The sequence below is a fragment of the Aulostomus chinensis genome, chromosome 6, assembly GCF_037954235.1.
Source record: "Aulostomus chinensis isolate RoL2024-O1b breed Wild chromosome 6, RoL_Achi_v1.0, whole genome shotgun sequence".
Lineage (NCBI taxonomy): Eukaryota > Metazoa > Chordata > Actinopteri > Syngnathiformes > Aulostomidae > Aulostomus > Aulostomus chinensis.
In genome coordinates this window covers 26,665,315-26,686,240 of record NC_141325.1, presented here as the reverse complement: position 1 = coordinate 26,686,240, position 20,926 = coordinate 26,665,315, and the positions used below count along the sequence as shown (strand labels likewise).

The 20,926-nt window shown below is 42.0% G+C and overlaps 1 protein-coding gene across 1 annotated transcript; it reads right to left on the bottom strand.

Moving 5' to 3' along the window:
• Window positions 1–16,026: 16,026 nt before the first annotated feature.
• Window positions 16,027–19,632, bottom strand: lrrtm4l2 (leucine rich repeat transmembrane neuronal 4 like 2). Its single transcript, XM_086205474.1, has 2 exons — window positions 19,393–19,632; window positions 16,027–19,051 (listed from the first exon to the last, which is right to left on the bottom strand). Exons 1-2 carry the CDS (start codon window positions 19,394–19,396, stop codon window positions 17,454–17,456), a joined length of 1,602 nt encoding a protein of 533 aa, XP_086061600.1. The 5' UTR covers window positions 19,397–19,632; the 3' UTR covers window positions 16,027–17,453.
• Between the last annotated feature and the right edge of the window lie 1,294 nt (window positions 19,633–20,926).

Here is a 20,926-nt window from a genome sequence, read left to right as displayed (position 1 = left end):
GACGAGGCTGATTGATACTCTAAATTGACCGTAGGTGTGGCTGTGAGTGTGGTGGTTGTCTGTCTATATGTATTGGTCCTGTGATGGACTGGCGACCCGTCCAGGTGAACCCGCCTCTTGGCAGAGGGCTACTGGGATAGGCTCCACCCCCCTTTACAGGATAAGCTGAAGAAAATGGATGGATGGATGGATGATTCATGTACTGTTTTTAAAAATGAAAACTCAAAATAAAGTATAAATCATAATAGATAAACATTTTATATCAGAAGGAACTGTATAAATAAGCATCAGACATTTGAGAAGTATTATTTGTCTAAACTGTATTAATGATTACCTGCCACATGCGATGACCCTGCAATACTTCATGTGCTAGTCAACGTGTGCGTCAGCTGTCAGGTTTGTTTCTCTCATCATCACCAAGAGAACAAACATTTTCAAAGAAATTCTGCATCAAGATGCTTGACTTGTGTCACTTTATGTGTTTCATCACACTTCCTGACACACCCATGACTACACACTGTTGTTGTTGTCATACACACGCACACACACACACACACACACACATAGACACACTATAAAAATTACAGTATGTAGGATTTGCCTTCTCGTGAACTTCAAGAACAACAAACTCAAAGTATAAATGAACCTTTTATTTACAGAAGTGAAGCTCTTATCTTATTCAGTGTCACACTTCTTATCAAACATGACCGTCAAGTCCAGTCAAGGCGCTGCTGTAGATCAAATAATCTGCTTCACACTTCAAGAACATGTGGCTGATGATCCAAAAATAAAATGAGAGACATTTTCAATTAAGCGGGACGAGGGCGGTGAAATTATTCTGTATTGATTGTGCGAGAGTGTACATTATGTGGTGTGAGCGTAGAGCATGACGTTAGCCATTAGGAAACCTAAGTGCTGGGTTAATGTGATCCTGCCAATAATGTTCATTAAGGAGATGAACCAATCAGTAACGCTCTCTCGCTACCGGGCATGATCAGAAAGCAAATGTGAAATCAGAACTTTTGCTTTGTTGCGGGGCATGTTTGTGCGAGCTGCACCTGGGTGTCATGCAGCGTGACTGCGTCTTGGTAAATCTGTTCTGCAAGTGTCAGGGTGTGTATAATGCCATGTTGTACGGCTGCTTTACCAGCAGGTGGTTAATTGGCCCACTCCCTCCCCCTGGTGTGAGGGGGTATCTGGCAAGAGCCGTGAACAGACTGTATGACAGGAGAAGACGGCCAGTTCTGGGACATGGCATAAGACCACCATTGAAAGAAGGAGGTAAACGTGTGATCTGAATCTTCGGGACGTGCTCACGACCTTCCTGCCACCTGATGCTTTCTTAATTATCTTACATGAGCGGAAGTGAATCTCTCTCTTGGATTTTACAGCCAAAACTTCAGGTGTCATCATCTATCTTTTCAGTTTTGGCAAATGTTGCCTAATCGCACCATGGGGTGGCAAACAAACCACCTTGACAGATGTCCAAATTACATGTAAACAGCTTTCCAGGGGAGGCAAACAAATGACCAGCATGAAGAAGAGAGAGAGAGAGAGAGAGAGAGAGAGAGAGAGAGAGAGAGAGAGAGAGAGAGAGAGAGAGAGAGAGAGAGAGAGAGTGGCTAAGCCAAGCCAAGGTTTGCCGGCAGCCATACTGAAATAGCACAGCAACATGACTCACTGTGTGTCAATGTCAGGGAGCCGGTTAGGCACATGTATTCGTCTTTTTAAGGTGGAGCGCTACTGGGACGGGATGGCACTGGCAGGAGGAGGCAGTGGCTCGGCTCCTCAAAGAGCTACGTGACAGGAATGCAGCCATCTGGGCCACACCGTATTCACGACCCCCTTAATCTTCACTTTCACACGATGAAATTGATTTTTTTGTCTCATTTTCAACAATCCATCATTAGTCAGAGATGTCCCGGCCATCATGAACATATATTCTGCAGCCCGTAACGAGTACAGGAGTTGTCAGGTGTAGCCGGTCGTAATCGTTTTATATTACCTTGTGAAACCCGTACTCACTCTTTCTCAAATCTCAGCTGCCCTGCTTGCTCTCTGTGTGCCATGCTATAGAACAAACATTAAAAGAGGCAAATTAAAGGGCCATAATTTTCAGGAAGCAACCTACTGAGGGAAAGCCATCTAGCATCAAAGTATGCCTGAATGAAGTTGGACACAGCAGGACAGAATCCCATCGGTTACCTGCCATGCTTTCATTCTTTAGCGTTGATGATATGGAAGACTACTTTCATCATTTCTGACTCACATCTAATGCATTTAAATGGGATACAAAAGAAAAAGCAATTAATGACAAAAGAAGGAAAACGAGGGAGAGCCTAACATCCCACGCGACGTGGGCTAAAATCTTTGAAAGGTGAGCAGGGTTACTACATCGAATAGGCACCCAGAGGACACTAGAGCGTGTTTAGTGTGGCAGTAAATCGTTCAGCTGTGAATCTTCGTCTGCATGGGGACAATTATGGAGTGTTACATCATCAGCATCGTCCATCCCAAGCGAGAATGTGTGTCACAAACTCATCCTGCACATGCAGAAAAAGTTGACTGAATTTAGACAGGTGCAACAAAAAAAAGAAAAATGAAAAGCCGGAATGGTTCCACTTCATTTACGGCTCCTCGGGTCTGTTTAAACTTCCAACCTCAGAACATGAAAAGGCTGAGCTCTTTGAGAAATTCTGCATATGAAATAGGAAAGTAAATGGGAATTTATCGTGTATTTACGACTCCATCCCTCCCTCAGTTCACAGGCTGCCCACCCACACATATCCCCTGCTCACACACTCACACACACATTCAGCCTCCAGCAATATGAGCATAGATGCTGGACCCCATAATCCAATAAGTTGTGCTTCTTGTGCTAAACCCAGTGAAGTCTGGCACAGAGTGAGAGTCCACGGAGGGAACAGTTCCCTAAGCCTCGCTCGCAGGAGTGGGATGGAAACTGTAGCCTCTGATAAAAAACTTCAGATCTCTCTGCCTCGCTGCTACTATGACAGCTGATATTTACCAAACACATTGGGGAATTATGCTGTAATGATGTAATTTAATGCTTGGTTTTATTTATTTTTTTAACAGCAAATTAAGAGAACGCTGGGCCGTTAACATAGGAACGGTGATTAAAATGAACACCACGTATTATCAGTTTTAAAAAGCAGATATTTATTTGGGAAGAACATTATTCCTGCAGACTTGACAGTCAATTGAATTGATTTCTCTCCAGAAGCATCATTATTCATTGACTATAATGGCACTTTTCATCAAAACATTAACAATAGTTTATGAAGAAGAATCGTATCTGTCAGAGCAACAAATTGGCGAACTTCTCTTCATTGCGATCGGTTGGTTGTTGTGCACAGTAATCACAGCCCTCTCAGACAGCAGGACACCCAAACGAAGACACATGGGAAGGTTGAGCTCAACTGTAAAACAAACCCTGATTTCAAGCCTAAAAGTCCTTTGAGGGATTGTTTGGCAGGTGAATTTCCTGGAGTCAAGAAACCCGGCACATAAATTCTTATCAAAAGCATTTGTGCTAATTATATTAATTGATTACTTTTATATCAGCTGTTGATGAGCTTTAGGGGTGCTGGTTGACAGACGCAGTCTATTGGCTTTGCTCTGGTTCTTATCCAACGCATCGATCACATCACTTTTCAGGGCTGTGTGGACACAAATCCAGTTTTAAAATTGGACTTGAGTCACCTACAGCCATCAGATCAGGATGTGGCTTTTTGGATAGACTGTAACGGAGTAGCTGAGTGCTGTTTTCATCGGCTGGCGCCGGCAGAGTGAGATTAGAGCCATCAGTGGAGGTTTGGCCAAGATTTGGGGAATACAGCAGAAACTGATGAGAAGCTACAACTTGGATTGTGTTTAAAACAAATATTGTTGAGTTTCACACACGGAACATGTGCCTGTGTCGTTCCTGAGGACGGCTGTGTTCACATTTGGCTACAGCCAGATACAGGTCACTTGTAATTGTGTGGGGAAAACAGAACCCAAATGCAGAAGGCAGCCAATGGGAGTGCGACAAAAGCATTTATCACAAAATTCAATACAACATGAAGGGTTCAAAGTTTGGAAAGAAAACAAAGTATCAACGAAAAGGGTCAACAGGCCTAAGTCCTGGACGAGTTCAGAGAACAAATCAAATGACATTCTCCAAAAAACGGTCAACCGAGGACTCATGGGAGACACAGGGGAGCAGGGAACACAACATGGTAAAAAACATGGTTTGTGAGGAGTGGTAAGGGCGGCACGGTGGTGCAGTGGTTAACACTGTCGCCTCACAGCGAGACAGTTGCGGGTTCGAGTCCCAGCTCGGGCACGGGATCTTTCTGTGTGGAGTCTCCATGTTCTCCCTGTTCCTGTGTGGGTTCTCTCGGGTACTCCGGCTTCCTCCCACAGTCCAAAGACATGCAAATGGAGACGAGGCTGATTGATACTCTAAATTGACTCGTACGCGTGTACGAGTGAGTGTGACTGGTTGTCTGTCTATATGTGTTGACCTGCAATGGACTGGTGACCTGTGAAACCCGCCGCCTGCCCGAAAGCCGAACACCCCCCCTCACCCATAACAGGATAACGGAAGAAAGTGGATGGATGGTTAAGGGTAGTGAGAAGTTAATGAGATCGTTGAGTTTCTTCTGTAGGTTTGCTGGTCTGGAGCACTATGGCTGCACGCCACAGTGTCACCTCTTTAGGAACAAAACAATCCAGTGCGGTGAGGTTAAAACAATCCCCTTACATACTGCACGTTTAAGTCTATGTTTTTGTCACTTGAGGAGCAGCACATCAAATTTTACGACCATATAAAGTTCCAACTTGTTAGCAAATATTAATTTACACATCCAACAGACACAGACACACACTTGCAACCTCCAACTCTCTCGTCTAATTCTCTCATGCATTTCCACATATTATGTACTCATATACCATATATTAAAATTTGTAGCTGCCTTAACTTGTCATTAACCTACACATTAATCTAAACCTACTTCTGACTACAACTTTAAATCAAACTACAAACCATAAACTAGTCCATTAGGAAACAAGGACGGGCCAGAAGACATTAGAGAATGACCTCACAGAATACTCTGAAGGTCTAAAACTTTCTCTCTCTCTCTCTCTCTCTCTCTCTCTCACACACACACACACACACACACACACACACACACACACACACACACACACACACACACAGATTCATCTCTCCAGATGAATGGGTGGTATAGGTCGATTGCTCGCTCTGAATTGAGCTTCCCATTTGAACTGGAAAGAAAAGGAGCTTTAACACAAGAGTGGTGTGATAAGAGAGAGAAATCAGACAGAAATACTAGATCCTTTTCACTTTTTGATTTTACTGAACTGTGAGCTCAAGCCACAAAGCCCTCACCTTTCTCCATTTAAAGGACACACACATTGCCCAAAGATCCCACAGTGAAGACATCCAATGACCTGCGTTCAAATGAAGCAGCACACAAGAGTTGACTCAAGCAACACAAATGTTTCATTTTGCAAATAACTGCACACATGTAGCACCAAAACCTCCCGTGACACCAAAACACAAATCATGAAAGAGAAAACACATCTCTCTCAGAAAGGTTCATGAAAGTGTTTACACACACACACGCGCGCGCACGCGCACGCACACGCACACGCACACGCACACGCACATCAATAAATAAAAACCCCAACTGTAGAAAATAGAAACAGGTTTTTATTGTTCCATATCTTCATCTGAGTCCATACTCTGGACCCTGGCTAGATGTGTCACAGTAAAATACTTTGTCTGGCTTGGCTCTGGACATTGGTCAAGATTAATAGACGTGCGACTGCAAGGAACATATGGAGTCATTTGTTATGTTGCAGCTGAAATGTTGCTGGAAAGAAGTTTAATATCCAGATGGTGGATTAAGGTGCCGAATGCTTCTCTAGTAGAAGATCTAATGACTGAATGAATAGCACCGTCTTATTTAAATGTTTGAATCTACATAATGCTGCACAGGTAGTCTTTAAGATGAATGTTTGCTTCTCCTTTTTGGGTCTTGCTAAAGTAGATTATAACCAGGAAGACCGTTGCACGCATTTTAATAAGAAGCACTCTGTCACTCGCCATATCAGCGTGTAGAATTTATGATAAATGATTCAGATTCATGTTTTATAATTATTTAATTATTTAACACAATACTTAAATGTTTTCATTAGTTTATATTCATCCGAAAATTAAATGATTGTGTTTTCTTTAGTTTAGAATGTTCTCTTTATAATTAGACAGGGAACAGGGTCTTTTCCTCTATGCTGGCCACCAACTACGGAAGCCCAGAACAGACAAAATACAGAATGTTGCCACTCATAGTTTGTGTAGGATTGCCTTCTTCTCTCTGTTGCTGTAGATGTTTCAATCCTACCATGACTAAATTATTTAAGCAGCTGTTGCTAAACAACTTGGTTCTGCAGAGACGGTTCCCTCTGCAACCATCATTAAGATATTCTCCACCAGCTTAGAAGAAGCTGCTTAAATTACTTAGTACTGTAAGTTTTGGTTTGAGGGAAATATTTACCCCTGATATTAAAGAGATTTAAATTTGCTGAACTTCAAAAATACTTTCCTGATTTAAGGATATGACAATACATTCATTTTCTACTGCTTATCCTTTTAAAGGTGAGAGGTGGGATTCACCCTGGACAGGTCGCCAGTCCATCACAGGACCAACACATAGAGACAGACAACCATTCACACTCACAGCCACACCTACGGTCAATTCAGAGTATCAATTAACCTAGTCTTGTCTCTGGACTGTGGGAGGAAGCTGGAGTACCTGAAGAGAACCCACACAGGCACAGGGAGAACATGGAGACTCCACACAGAAAGACCCCGTGCTCCAGCCGGGTCTCGAACCCAGAACCTTCTTGCTATGAGGCGACAGTGCTGACCACTGCTCCACCGTGCCCAATATGACAATACATGCTAGAAAAAAAAGTCAACTTGCCAGAGGACTCAAAACTTTTTTCTTTTGTCTTATAATAAGCTGACCAACAAATTTGATTTGTAAGATTAAGAAGTCAAATTTTGATAAAGGGTGAAACAAGGGTGCTGAGTGTGAAACTTCACCACTAGATGTCTCTATATCAAAATTCTCAATTTCACTGCATTTGGTTTATTGAAAAGAATACAAACCTGTTGCTTAGAGACATTTTTTAACATCAGGACTTTATGAGCTGAGTTTTCAGTTACACACAATTTTTTTCACGCATTATATTGAAACAAAAAGTACATTCAACGTGACCAAAGATATTATGACACAGTTGTTCTGATGTAGAAGTCGAGTCAAGTCAAGTCAAGTCAAGTCAATTTTATTTCTATAGCGCCAAATCACAACAAAAGTTATCTCATGACACTTTACAGGTAGAGCAGGTCCAGTACCACACTCCTTCAATGAATTTACACCCAACAATTCTCCATCAGCAGCACATCCTGCAACAGCGGCGACGAAAACCTTCCTTTTAACAGGCAGGAACGTCGAGCAGATCCAGGCTCAATGGGGACGGCCTTCTGCTTTGACCAGTTGGGGGGAAAGAGAGCAGGAGAGCGGGGCAGAGACAAAGACAGATAATGGAGGAAGACAGATATGCAGAAGGAAAGAGAGGGACAGAGATAAAGAGAGAGAGAAAGTGAAGAGACTGATGGACAGACAGGGACGTGAGCAGGTGGAGCTACGGGTGGTAGCTTGAGCCTCTTCAGATCTGCAGCCTCCTCCAGCAGCGCCTGGGATCTGGGATGAGGGGTGAAGAAGAGGAGTTAGTAATACGAATGAGTATGATTTATGTTTGACACATAGAGGAGGACAGAGAGGAGTAGAGAGAAGCCCAGTGCACCATGGGAGATCCCCCAGCAGCCAAAGCCTATAGCAGCATATCTAAGGGCCAGCCTAAGCAGCCCAACTATAAGCCTGATCAAAAAGGAAGGTCTTTAGTCTGCTCTTAAAGGTCGAGAGGGTGTCTGCATCCCGGACCGAAACTGGTAGACGGTTCCACAGGAGGGGAGCCTGATAGTTGAAGGCTCTGGCTCCCAGTCTACTTTTAGAAACTCTAGGAACCACAAGTAACCCTGCATCCATGGAGCGAGAATGCCGCAGTCAACCCAAACTAGTTGAAAACACAAATGCATTTTTCTTCTTCATTAACTTCCAAACAAATATACTCCTGTTTAAGGAATATTAAATGCAAAAATGATGATAGGGAATTGCATTTTGGCCTCTGTTCTCATTGAGGAGCCGCTTGGTTTGGGGGCTGAGTGCCACAGAGAGGGAGGAGAAGGTGGAGAATATTGATATATAATATCACCAGATTTTTGTTTCCTTTATGGGATTTGTTGACAAAGACAAGAATTACTCATCCCACATTTAGCCATTAGTATAAAATACCTTTGCCAAAAACCCTGCAGACACCTGCTAACTATCAGGCTTTGCAGTGGGAACAGGTTTAATTGGCATTCACTCACTCAAATGACCCCACCGCCGACACGGGTAATTATAGGCTGCCATCGCTGGTGATGGGAACAAAGAACCCAGGTGAACATGCTAATTACAAATTAAATTCTATGTACAGAGGAAATAACACGGAAAACAGAACCTGCAGTAATTTTGCAAATCAATGCAGTTACTTAGATATGATTTCTGTCACATTACCATGTTTGTATCCCCATTTTGCAATTCAGTGTACTGAAAGCCCTTGATATGTCATGCAGATAAGAGCTGCTTAAGAAGCTACTGTAACATGTGCCATCATAATAGTCCTGCAGACTTTAGTACCACGAGTCAAGCACAAACATTCAAAAAGGCCCACCAGGCCTCAACAAAAGTTGTGTTTGCAAATATTTTTGATGCATGAATTCACAGATTCAACCAAACAAACCCACAGACATACAAATAAATGAATACAAATTTAATTTCATTCAAATAGACACAGAAATTTGCCATGACAATAGTCGCTGCACATGACCAAATGAATCACAGCGTAACAGAGATGATGGCATTAATGACCAAGTACATGAATATCATACTGTGCCATAACAGAAATATTTACATATTGCATAAGACATTTACATGGAAATTATACCCAACAGTGGTGAATTCTTGTATTGTCTTATTAACGAAGCCAAGTAGCTTAAGTTTGCAGCTCTATTTGTGTGCAAAAACTACAAAGTCAATATTTATTAGGGTCACAGATAACCCCGTTACGCAGGAGTAATCCAGGATTTTATTTTGTCTTTTCCTTCTCAGCCGTGAGCTTATTCAATTAAACCTTAATAGCCCTTAAGATCCCCTCCACGCATGTATAACGGTATCAGAAAGTACTCTCAATGATACTACGTGTATCTGATGTTCAAAACCATTTTTGAATTCCCACACTGTATCCCTAAAACTCCGCCTACTCCGCTTCCACATTAGAAATTTGAGATTATATGAATGTCCAAACATTTGCTATAGATCTCCTCCTTCTCCACAAAGCCCGTCCTGAATGCTTGTGAACTGGAGGTGGCAAAGTGCCACATGACGCTTCTGTGGACCAGGATCAGCTCGTTGAATATTTGTGATGTCACAAATCATGCCAGCAGGACCACCTCAGAGAGCCTTCCTTTGTCACAACTCTGCACATACATCATCGTACACAGAGCATAAAAGCAGATGAACAACTCATGTCTGACTGAGGGGGACTCTAATGAACTAAATCTGTATTGTTAGGAGAGATTCTTTCGATGTGTTGAATTTTGAAAGGATCCAGATAATAAAAGTATAATAACACTGTTGTTGAACTTGACACAGGACTGAGTGCTCCTTTAATTTCAATCAGAACTCAGAAGTCCAATAAAAGGAATTCACAATCAATAACTTCACCTGCCTCGTGATTGATGCGTGTCACTGACGTCTTACAGAAAAAAAAGTACAATCCCAACATTATGTTATAGTCAAACCCCGACTCGCACATGATTGAGAGACGGTAGAAATAAAGAGTAATCATCATTTCAGCTGATTGGTGAGTTAGCAGGTTATAGCATTGATTTAAGAGGCAATCATCCTAATCTGTGGGCGACAGTTTAACAAGAAGTGACAATTTACTGGCTCTGTGGGGGAATCAGGTCTGCTGTGATGAATGACGAGTGTGAGTCACACCTAGGATGTCAAAGTAATAAATATGGCATTGTTTGTCAAACCCAATAAATGTCAACAAAATTGATTTTTTTTTTTCTGTCATCCCAAAGCTCAAAATGATCAACACATTGCTGATCAGAGACCCGGCGTTTGCACTTTGTTTGATCAGAAGTGAGAGAGCCGGGCTGCCACTGCGAAGCTTCGAGGAATGTTTATTGCATAATGATTTATTAAGTGCTGAGATACACAAATTTATGAAAGAAACATAAAAAGCACCAACCATGTAGGCAATATTTTATAGATGAATCATACTGCATTCAACTATTTGCTGTGTTATGTAACATAAATGACTAGCTAACGCCAACTACAGCACGGTTTTGCAATTAAATGCAAAAATTATGAATGCATTTTAAATTATTGAATTTCCCAACAAATTTAAGTAGATTTCTTGGGAATTTTAGCTGAAATGAAAATAAAAGGCACTGAATAAAGCATTTTCTCCTGATGTATTTATCTCTTTTCAGGCTTGTGACCAAAGGAAACTCCTCTCTGTCTTCCTGACTTTCCAAACTCAAGGGATTGATAAAACTCTGTTCATTGAAAAGTATGCGCTACGTTTTTGTGTGTTTTCAGGCTTTTATTCCTAAGGAGGGAGCTCTTAGTGGGGTGGAGACACATTGTAATGTCAGAGAGGAAGATACCAGGAGGGGCTGCCCTGCAGGGACCGAGATAAGTGATTCTCAAACAAGCTCAAATCCACTGTCTCACGGGATCGAAGTCCTCAAAACTCCTCAGACACTGTTAGCAGCATCACTTGTTTGGCTAAAGCTCAAAGAAGTTTAAATGAATGCAGTTTATTGCATCATAATCAGTCACATACTTCAGGCCAACTATCATGTTAATTCATGCTTTCTTGTCTTTCTTTGGTATTATCTACCAATCAGATACTTGTACAGCAGATACTTGTACCCAGAATTTACAAAGAAGTGATTTTTTTTAGACATGTTCTACCGATACCAACAATAAATGTTGACCTTATGCTGAAGTTTGAGTTGTTTTTTCTTCGTCACTCCGTTATTAGGCACGTTTAACTCCCTAAAACAAAAGAATTGAATGCACATTGCTGTACTCACTTGACACACAGTGGAACTACTGCTGGCACCCACCAAAACCCATTTTCAGTTGCATTATAAAAAACAGCATTATCACGCAATACAGTCATACAGATACTCTTGACGTTTCAACATATTTCAAAGTTACACTTTCTCTGATTCAACTGAACATGAAAACATTGATTTTGATTTCTTCATTAATGCATGCATTCAGAGGAAGAGAGTGGAATTAAAAGATGTAAACAATCAGTTTATGGATATGAAGACACTCAGCAACTTGAACTATTCATCTTATTATTTTTTATTTGAGAAATTGCATTCTCCGGTCAAAATACGTCAAAACAGTGCTATAAAAATGGGTTTTTCTTGAAGTTGTGCTGATGGTTATTTGCTTTAATCAACAAACAAGCTCTTGTGGAGATGGTGCGATGAGGTTTTTGTGTCCTGCAGCAGGATTACGCAAAAACTCCTGTGGAAGGATGGAGCAAAGGCCAGAGGCCATGGTTTATATTTTCATGATTTTCTTAGTTAATATGGCATGAACCCGTACGAGAACATTCAGGCATATATCAAATACTTTTGGAAATATTTTCAGACGTAGACGATGGTTTAGATTTAGATTTCTTTAACAGTGCAAGATAGTGCATGCGAGACACTTTCATTAATCTCTCGGGAAATTCACGGAGCTTTGTAAAAGAGCACTCCTAGAGATTGTATCTGATAATATAGTGCTTGTCAAACTTAAAAAATGTGGTTTTCAGCCACCCACATCCTGAAAAATGCAAAACAATATGGATTGGAAAAAATAGCCGGTATAAGCCATTAACCATATTTTTGATTAAATGGACTTCCTTCTTGAGAGAAATGGTCTTCTGATTTACACTGAGGATATTTTACGCAGCAGGGAGTAGAATGCAGGTACTTACTGTATGTGAGGCTGTCACGAGTGCAATCAACATTTAAGAGGACAATATGTATGGAACTTCATGGCCAGTGTTGTAAAAAGGTACCTGATTTAGTTGTCGGTGCATCTAGTTGTTTCTGTCTCTTCGGATGAGCAAAACAATACCTCCTACCGTACTGCAAAGTACCTCGAGAAGCCCACATGCTCCCATTTGTGATAATACTTACGTTTTTTTTTTTTAACGGATCCGAATAATATCATTGATACCGATGTCACTTTTCTTTAGCTGGTGGTAGAATTCAGTAGATGCCAAAGATTACGTAACACCATTTTATAAACAACTGAAGAAGAATCTGTGTTCCACGAACAAGAGGAGGACCAGAGGAAGCCCACACCGCCAGAAGCTGCAGATTTTTAAAAGCAGTCAAACCAGTTGTTGCTATGTAATTTGTTTTCCTGCCCTTTACCAACCTTGACTGCGGTAATAAAGACAGCTTCGGTTCTTTTTATCTTTATTAGGATGCACCGTGGCACTGTATGCCCCCGCGGCTCTAATGCTGCCATCAGTCATGTGGAAGCAGTGAAGCTCACAAATGAGCCGGAGGAGCTTCTGTCAAAGAGTCCCTACACGGCAAGAAGGGAAAAAGGCAATATTTAATAGTCATTTATAATAGCCGTGTGTAGTATGTTGGAATAAAACCACTTATAGATTTGAATATTGCCTCTTATACCACAATATGTATCTGATCTCTTTAATAAATAATCTGCCCACAATTCAGATGCATTTGAGCCCCTCCTCTTAAACAATGTGGTATAAACCAGCATCAGCAGTAATATGCGGATGATATGTCCCCTTTTTCTCACATATTTTATTTATTATTCTTATTTTTTTGTTCCAGTTTTGTCATGCCAAGTCAGCGTATCTGTCTGTCACACAAGCACACACACAGACACTGCTGTCAAATCCCAATATTGTCTTTGAGGGAGAGTTTAGGTTGTGTGTGTGTGTGTGTGTGTGTGTGTGTGTGTGTGTGTGTGTGTGTGTGTGTGTGTGTGTGTGAGAGAGAGAGAGAGACAGAGAGACAGAGAGACAGAGAGTTTGCATTAGAGAGGATTTTCTCTTCTAATTTTGCAGAACTGAATAATTTTTATTTTTTTGAAGCCACTGAAGTGGCCACTTTCTGTTGGTGCTGCCACAGACTCTTTGTTATAGATACAACCGTGATATTTTATTGCCCAGGAAACACCAGTAAGACCACTGTTGCTTATAAATCTTATACATCTAATTGTTGTTGGCTCGGTTGATTTCCCCGGCGTAGGGAGCAGAGCTGCGGAAGAATCGGGGGAAATAAATCAAAGAAACAATGAAACAATGAGGCAACAGCTCAAAAGAAAGCACTGTATTATAGTTACATCATAGAGAGTGTGTTTTGTTCAAAACAACCTCATCTATTTGTGTGGCTCCAAAATCAAAACGCGCACTTTTTAACAGGTCAAGCTGGTTTAAGCAGCAAGTGATTTCCTGATGTTAAGTAAAGCCAAGTAGCCCTCGAAACACTTATCATGGATGAGAGAGTAACTCATGAGATATTGAACTGGACGTCTGGTTTGCTAATAATGTCAAACGGCGTCGCTGAGAGGGTTTGAACAAAAATCCGTTTTGTTATGACAAATATTTTAAATACTGAGAATAATTACAGCAGCTCAAGTCACTGATGCAAATAGACAGGGGCAATATATATATATATATATATATATATATATATATATATATATATATATATATATATATATATGCACTGTTCTTGTTCAAATGTGTTCAAGAAGATAATGAATTAGATAAAAGACAGATAATCCATTATTCAAAACAATCTTCTCAGAAGCCTTTCGGGTAAAGTGATACTTTTAGAATGATGACGTTTGCACACCTAAAGATCTCTGAGCGTCAGAGGAGTAAACCAGTGACGCATCCACAGCCAGATGTGTTTTACGGGCGACAAAAGGTGGAGTAACTTTTATTTGAGACTTTTTTTGGTGGGTGATAAGTTCATACTTTACTTATTCTATTTTCAGATGACATTAATCATTTGAATTTAGCAGCCTGGAACTCATTATTTTGACAAGGCAGCTTTAGAAATGTCTATGTTTGAATTTTTACATTTATATAAGAAAGAAATAAAGAGGAAAAAGAAAGAAAGAAAGAAAAAAAAACAAAAGAAGGAAGACTTCTTTTCTGTCTTCTGAGCTAATTTTGGGTTAGGACTTCTCTGGCTCAGTCATCCTTGAAGAAATCCCTTCCAGTGGATGGCGGGCGGAAGCACAAAAGCAACAGTGGGTGCAATAATGAAGAACGCTCAAGAAGAGTAATGAGCAATTATAAACCTCCTGCAAAACTGCAACATATCACTTTATACACATTTCAGTGAGGACGAAATTGACAAAACACGCTCATTAAATTAGATAAGTCACGAGAGGTGCGGGTTTGTTCCTGCAGTCTTTATGCTAAGCTAAGTAGCTGCTTGAAAGACCTAATATTTACCACACAACCATGAAATAACATTTATTTTCACATCACAGCAAGACTGCAAATTTCAAACTGTTGCTTTTCACCTCATATATGGAGATTTTAGTGCAGGCTCAAAGGAAATGCGTATAGGCATTGACAACAAAACCCAAAGCAAAATCATCGATGCTGTTTTGGCTTTATTGCTCCTAGTTTTAAATTCAGCGGTAAAAAAAAAAAAAACTTTGGAAAACATTAAAAGAAAATTGCACACGATTGTATAGAAAAAAACCTACAGAGAAATGTTAATCCAAATTTCCCGACTGCAGGAGAGCCCTGAGTGTTTTTCTGGGGACATGATATTTGCAGGCTTGAGTTTGGCTCATCGGCTTTGGAGTACACTCTGTTATACCTTCAATTAAGTCAAACAGACATTTGTTATTTCAGGAGTCTTTCAGCATGCAGGACTTTTTCAGCTTTTGCTAGTGGAATGTGTATGTATTTGTGCTAAGTCAATACTGTGCACCAACACAATTTTTCACCCAAACAAATATCCCGGAAAATGATCAGCGAGATGCAGGCCACGTCTCTCTAATCAGCATTCTTTTCTTAGCTACATGGATTCCAGCACACGGGGGAATTGCTTTTCATCAGCCACAATATGACAAATCAAACACTAATTACAATATCTGCCAAAATTAGATCAACAAACCATTTATCCTGTTCTTATTACATTTTTTTTGTATTGCCTTGCATATTTTTTCATTGGCCCCTGACAGAAATTCATCACATATGCATGTGCTGAAAACTAAATATATGGATAGGCTGTCAGTCCCGTTGGCAGGGTGCCTCTGTGGCAGCCTGCAGGCTACAAAAACCCTGAGTCATGTTTGGAATCTGAATGATGGAGGATCATACATCCTTATCTGAACAAACTTTTCACTAGTTAAAACTTCACACGCTATGTGAACAAGATAACCGCTAACAAGGAGGAGGAATCAAACGACTGACAGGTCTGATGAAACAGCTGAGGCCAGGCTGCTGCTGACTGGAGCTGTGCCGTCTCACATCATCGCTAATTCAACTGGTGCTACCTAGTGTTGGGTGAGTTGAACGTTTTTGGATCGAATGTTTGTGTTTGCAAGACACTCAAGGCTGAATGCTGATGCTGCCAAAATAGTCGCATCACTACTACAGAAAAATAGCGTGAAATATCAAGATGAATCTCTATCGCCCACCACTGGAGCCGATTGTTGAGAGAAGTGGATTATTGCTTTCCATTCTCTCTCTCTACCAGGGCTCCCTAATCCAGCCTGGCTTAACAAATGCACGTATGTCCCCTAGCGCAGGTTAATTTTCTCCCCTCAGAGTGATGGAGGAAGGGGAAGCGGACAGACTGAGGTGGGTAATATACTTTATATCATAACCGTCTTGACCTGCATCATTGTCCTCAGCAGCTGTCCTCGCTTTGCTTTTGCAGCACACACAGCAACATCAGAGAAACCACAGACCAGTAAACAAAGGATTCCTAATCTGTTTTTGGTTTCAGGGACAGGAATGAATGGCCTTGCCTACTTGAGCTCTACTTAGACTAAAAGCAAACCTGTGTAGGAGAAAAAAATAGTAAAAAAACAGTTCAATTCAGCACGGCGATATCCCAGGGAGCGATAACCTGCAACAGCCTCAAAACGAGACACGTGATGGAAAACGTAGCAGCATCCTTTACATGCAGCAGCGGTGGATCCAATGGAATGTGTAACGCTGCACAATGCATGGATTTAGGGGGATGTTTCTTTTCATGATGTGCCAGAAAACGCATCAATATTCCCACCAGTGACACGCTTTTTCATCATCAGTGTTTCTTTTAATTATACAGCCATTTTCACATAGAATGCCTAGTACCCATAGTGTTATGTCTTGACACAAACAATGCATCATCATAATGAGAGAGATCGATACGAAATTTGTTATGAAAATCATTACTTTGAGAAATCAAGTTCATCATGGGACCTGACAGTGTTTACAGCTCGGTAATATCAGTCCTGAGGTGGCGACTGTGAGTTTTTTGTCAGCTTGTGTGGTTTGCACAACAAAATACAACAATACCGTCAATTGGATCTGAAAATTTGATTTGAGAGAGAGAGAGAAAGAGAGAGAGAGAGAGAGAGGGAGAGAGAGAAAGAGAGAAAGAGAGAGAAGCGTCTTACATTGGGAGGATGAAATCATGCAGAATACTTCAGAACAAGGTTCCCCGCTTCTCTGCTTTAACGCTACTGATAATTGCTGCACTAGTATGCCAAATAGAATAACCACACACGTATCTGTGAGACTAAGGTGCAACACTGTAACACTTCTGACCAGAAGTCAGTAAATCAGGATGATAAATTCACCCCCATGGCAAACACACACACATACACACACACACACACACACACGCACGCACGCACACTCATACACAAGCACACACTCAAAGATGCTCACTGTCGTATGTTACAAGCTACATCATTAAAAAAAATCAAAACTAGCAAGTACAAAGTGGCATTATTGGTTCGTGTGTCCTTGTTCGACTAATAATAAGGTCTCTGTACACAGCGAGCGTGGCAGAGGTCCAGTTCTTACACAGCTAACCTGGCTGACCCCTCCACAGCACTCGTGTCCAAAGAAGTCTTTGTTGCTCATTATTATTTCCTCCAGTGCTGCAGAATCTACCAGATTAAACCACATCAAGGAGAAACATCTGCTCACTAATGTTTAGTCTGTTACACTTCACATTCTATGGATCCCGATATGGTGCACGTGCACGGCCGCGTCTCATTCACCAAAGAGTCCATCGCCTCTGAGTTTGAGTGATAGCTCAGATAGTACTCCTGCAACTGAGAGTTAAGGTCCTGCTCCTGCTTCCGGGCCTTTTTCCGGCGCTTATGGTTGACAGAGTGCTGCTGCAGCTGCCTCATGGTGTTAGGGTAGCGCCTCCACGAGACATAAATAACCAGGAGGATCAGTGACACTGACAAAAACAGGGCTACACTGCCTGCGATGATTTTATGGAAAGCCATATGTTCAAATGGCAGCTCTGGGATGAAGGATGTCGGGGGTTCAGGGGAAATGGGTGATAGCGAGCTCATGGCCGAGGTCGTCTTTCTGTCCACGCCACTAGGATGGACAGGTGAAGGGGTTAATGTCTGCACAGTCCACTCAGTAAGAGCCTGGTCTGTGTTGTCAGGGGGAAAGGGACGAGTTGTAATATTCATTAATGTGGTCAAAACAACGAGCGCAGAAGTTGATACGTCCACACAAACCGAGAGGTTCCCCACTACGTCCACCACCCTCTCGCCCTGCACAGCCTTGGGGCTGCTGCATATCATGCTGATATCTTTGGCGTCTCTGACAGTTTTCAGCCACCCCATGAGTGGGCAGATGCTGGCGCTGCAGTCCCAGGCATTACCAGCCAAGCTGATGGTTGTCAGAGAGGTCCAGGCTGCCACAGCTTCCACTGGCACGCTGCTCAGCTTGTTTGACTCAAGGTTGAGTATCTGTAAGTTTGGCATGCACTGGAAAACAGCTGGATCCAAGAACTGGATTTCATTCCCTGACAGGTCCAGTCTTTGTAGTCTGATCCAGGTCCAAGGCACACCTTGATTGATGGACCGAATGCGATTCCACTGCAAATAAAGAGCTTGGAGGTTGGTAAGGCGAGGGAAGATGAAGAAGTTAATCCGAGAGAATTGATTGTGCTCTAAATGGAGCTCCTTCAGCCTGAACAGCCCTAAGAATGTTGTGCGTGTGAGGCTGCGCAGGCGATTATAACCCAAGTCAAGAAACTCCAGGCTGCGGCACTCCAGAAACGTACGAACAAGAATCTGCTTGAGCCCATTAGACCGGAGGTGGAGATTTTGGAGCTTGCGTAGACCATAAAAGTGTCCTGGCTGCAGGGACTGTAGCTGGTTATAGGATAGGTCCAGGTTTCGCAGGTTTGGTATGGCGCTGAATGTGTTATTGTGGAGATGGCTTATTTTGTTGGAGCTGAGAATGAGCTCTTTGAGCCTGCGCACTCCATGGAATGCTAAAGCATCTATGGCATTGATGGCGTTGTGGTCCAAGTAAAGCCAGATCAGCTGATTGAGATGAGCAAACTGGTACGGCAGCAGCACCAGCAGGTTGTTATAGCGCAGAGACAGACCTTGGCATCCTGTGCTGATGTTTTCCGGGATGTCTTGGAAAATACCAGATTCACAATAGACTATCTTTCCTTCACAGCGGCAACTTGCAGGGCACATCCTCTCCCCCTTGCTGAGCAGCAGCAAAACAGCTGTCTGCAGAAGAAGATGGGATAACCTCCAGTCCAAAAGCACAGAACCTGTTGGGGGGTAAAATGGGGCACATTATTGCTTTTTTTTTTTAAAGAATGTGTTCTCAGAGGCATTTCATTCTTCAAACACCAGATCATGCAGTGAGGAGAAGCTAGAGGTCTAATGTGTGAGACCTGCTTCATGAAGAATTTATAGCAGTGCGACGGTAGCTGCTCTAAAGGTGTGAAAACATTCAGAGGGAGAAACATGAGGAGGACAAACATAAATCAAATAAATTAAATAGCTGCTCCATGTGTTTAATGAACACACAGCATTAATGTGCCCATTAAAAATAAATCAAAGAGGAAAGAAACTGTGTCACTAAATTGTGAGGAGCATAATGACTTACCCATCGTGTCTGAGGAAGGAGTGATTCTCTGAAACAGAAGGATGAAGAGCACATTAATCTGCTCTCAGACTAAATTGCTCTTAACTGAGAGGGGAAGAAATCGCAGTTCATTCAGGATCCGAGTCCGCTCTTGAACATCACTTCTGTCTTCAATTAGAGGAGAGAATCAGACGGAGGCAAGTTTCTGCGGCGATCCGGAGCCCTGATGTTGCTCTGACGCTCCTTCACTTGGTAGTTGGAGTCGCCGCTACTTCAGCCTGCGATGTGCGCAATAACGCGTTTGAGCGCCAGTCGATGGATGCACAAAGCTCCCCCCTCTCTCTCTCTCTCTCTCTCTCTCTCTCTCTCTCTCTCTCTCTCTCTCTCTCTCTCTCTCACACACACACACACACACACACACACACACACACACAATCTCTCTCTCTCTCTCACACACACAATCTCTCTCTCTCACACACACACACAAACTCTCTCTCTCTCTCTCTCTCTCTCTCTCTCTCACACACACACACAAACTCTCTCTCTCTCTCTGGTTGGGGTGTGTTTTACACACAAATTTTGCTACAATTACAGATCATTTTAGTGGTTTTTTTTTACGTCCACGTCAGTGCGGTGTTTTGTGTGAATCATGCGGCTTAGTTGAACTTAGAATTCAAAGTTTGAGTGAGTTGGTGTATGAAAAAGCTTTCAAGACAATTGACATTATTGCAGGTGTAACTCAAATATGTTTTTGGTCAAAATATTTGAGAGAAAGATAAAATAAACTGACTCATTCCTTCAAAAAATTATCAGATTGTGTCTCTCCCATCACAGTGGCTGTTAATTATGGCTCAAATGTGATGTTGACAAGCAGCATCCGTCTGCACTGGGAGGCAGTGGAGATGTGGCGTCACTGGGATTAGTGGTGCTCAAACTGATGGACTTCTAGAAATTCCAGGTCCCCAGGGAGTTGCAGATGGATGTGAAAACAATCAGAGCGATATGAGGAACCCCGTAATCCTCATTTTTTCAATATTCGCTTGTCTTATGTTGAACTGATTACAGTTGATTCAACAGCCTGGCTGAGATTCTGACTGCAGAGGTTTGAGTTGTACTGTGTGGTAAGAGCAACCCCTTGTGCACAGAAAGAGAAACGTCCTGCTTTGACAGCTGTTGACATTGATCTTCAAATATCAGCAAGGAAGAGAGAAGAATCAGCATCATGTGTTGGTTTAAAAAAAAACCACTCATCCCACCTCCTGTCTGGGAGGGAGGGAGTCACATTATTGGTTGAAGAGGATTTTCTTTGACGCCTGTGGATTGTGAGTGGAGAGGGGATGTGTTTATGAACTCATGAACACCACAGCAGGGGTGAATGTAAGAGGTCTGAAAATGAGCCAGTCTGTTAATACCCTCCTGACTCACGGTAGCACAATTTGCAGCTGAATGTCAAGCACAATCTGCTTCTCAAAGAAGAGACTGCTGTCTCACACGTGCCCTGCAGGATCACATGTCATTGGAGATATATTCACCTCAAGCGCTGGAGAATGTGGCG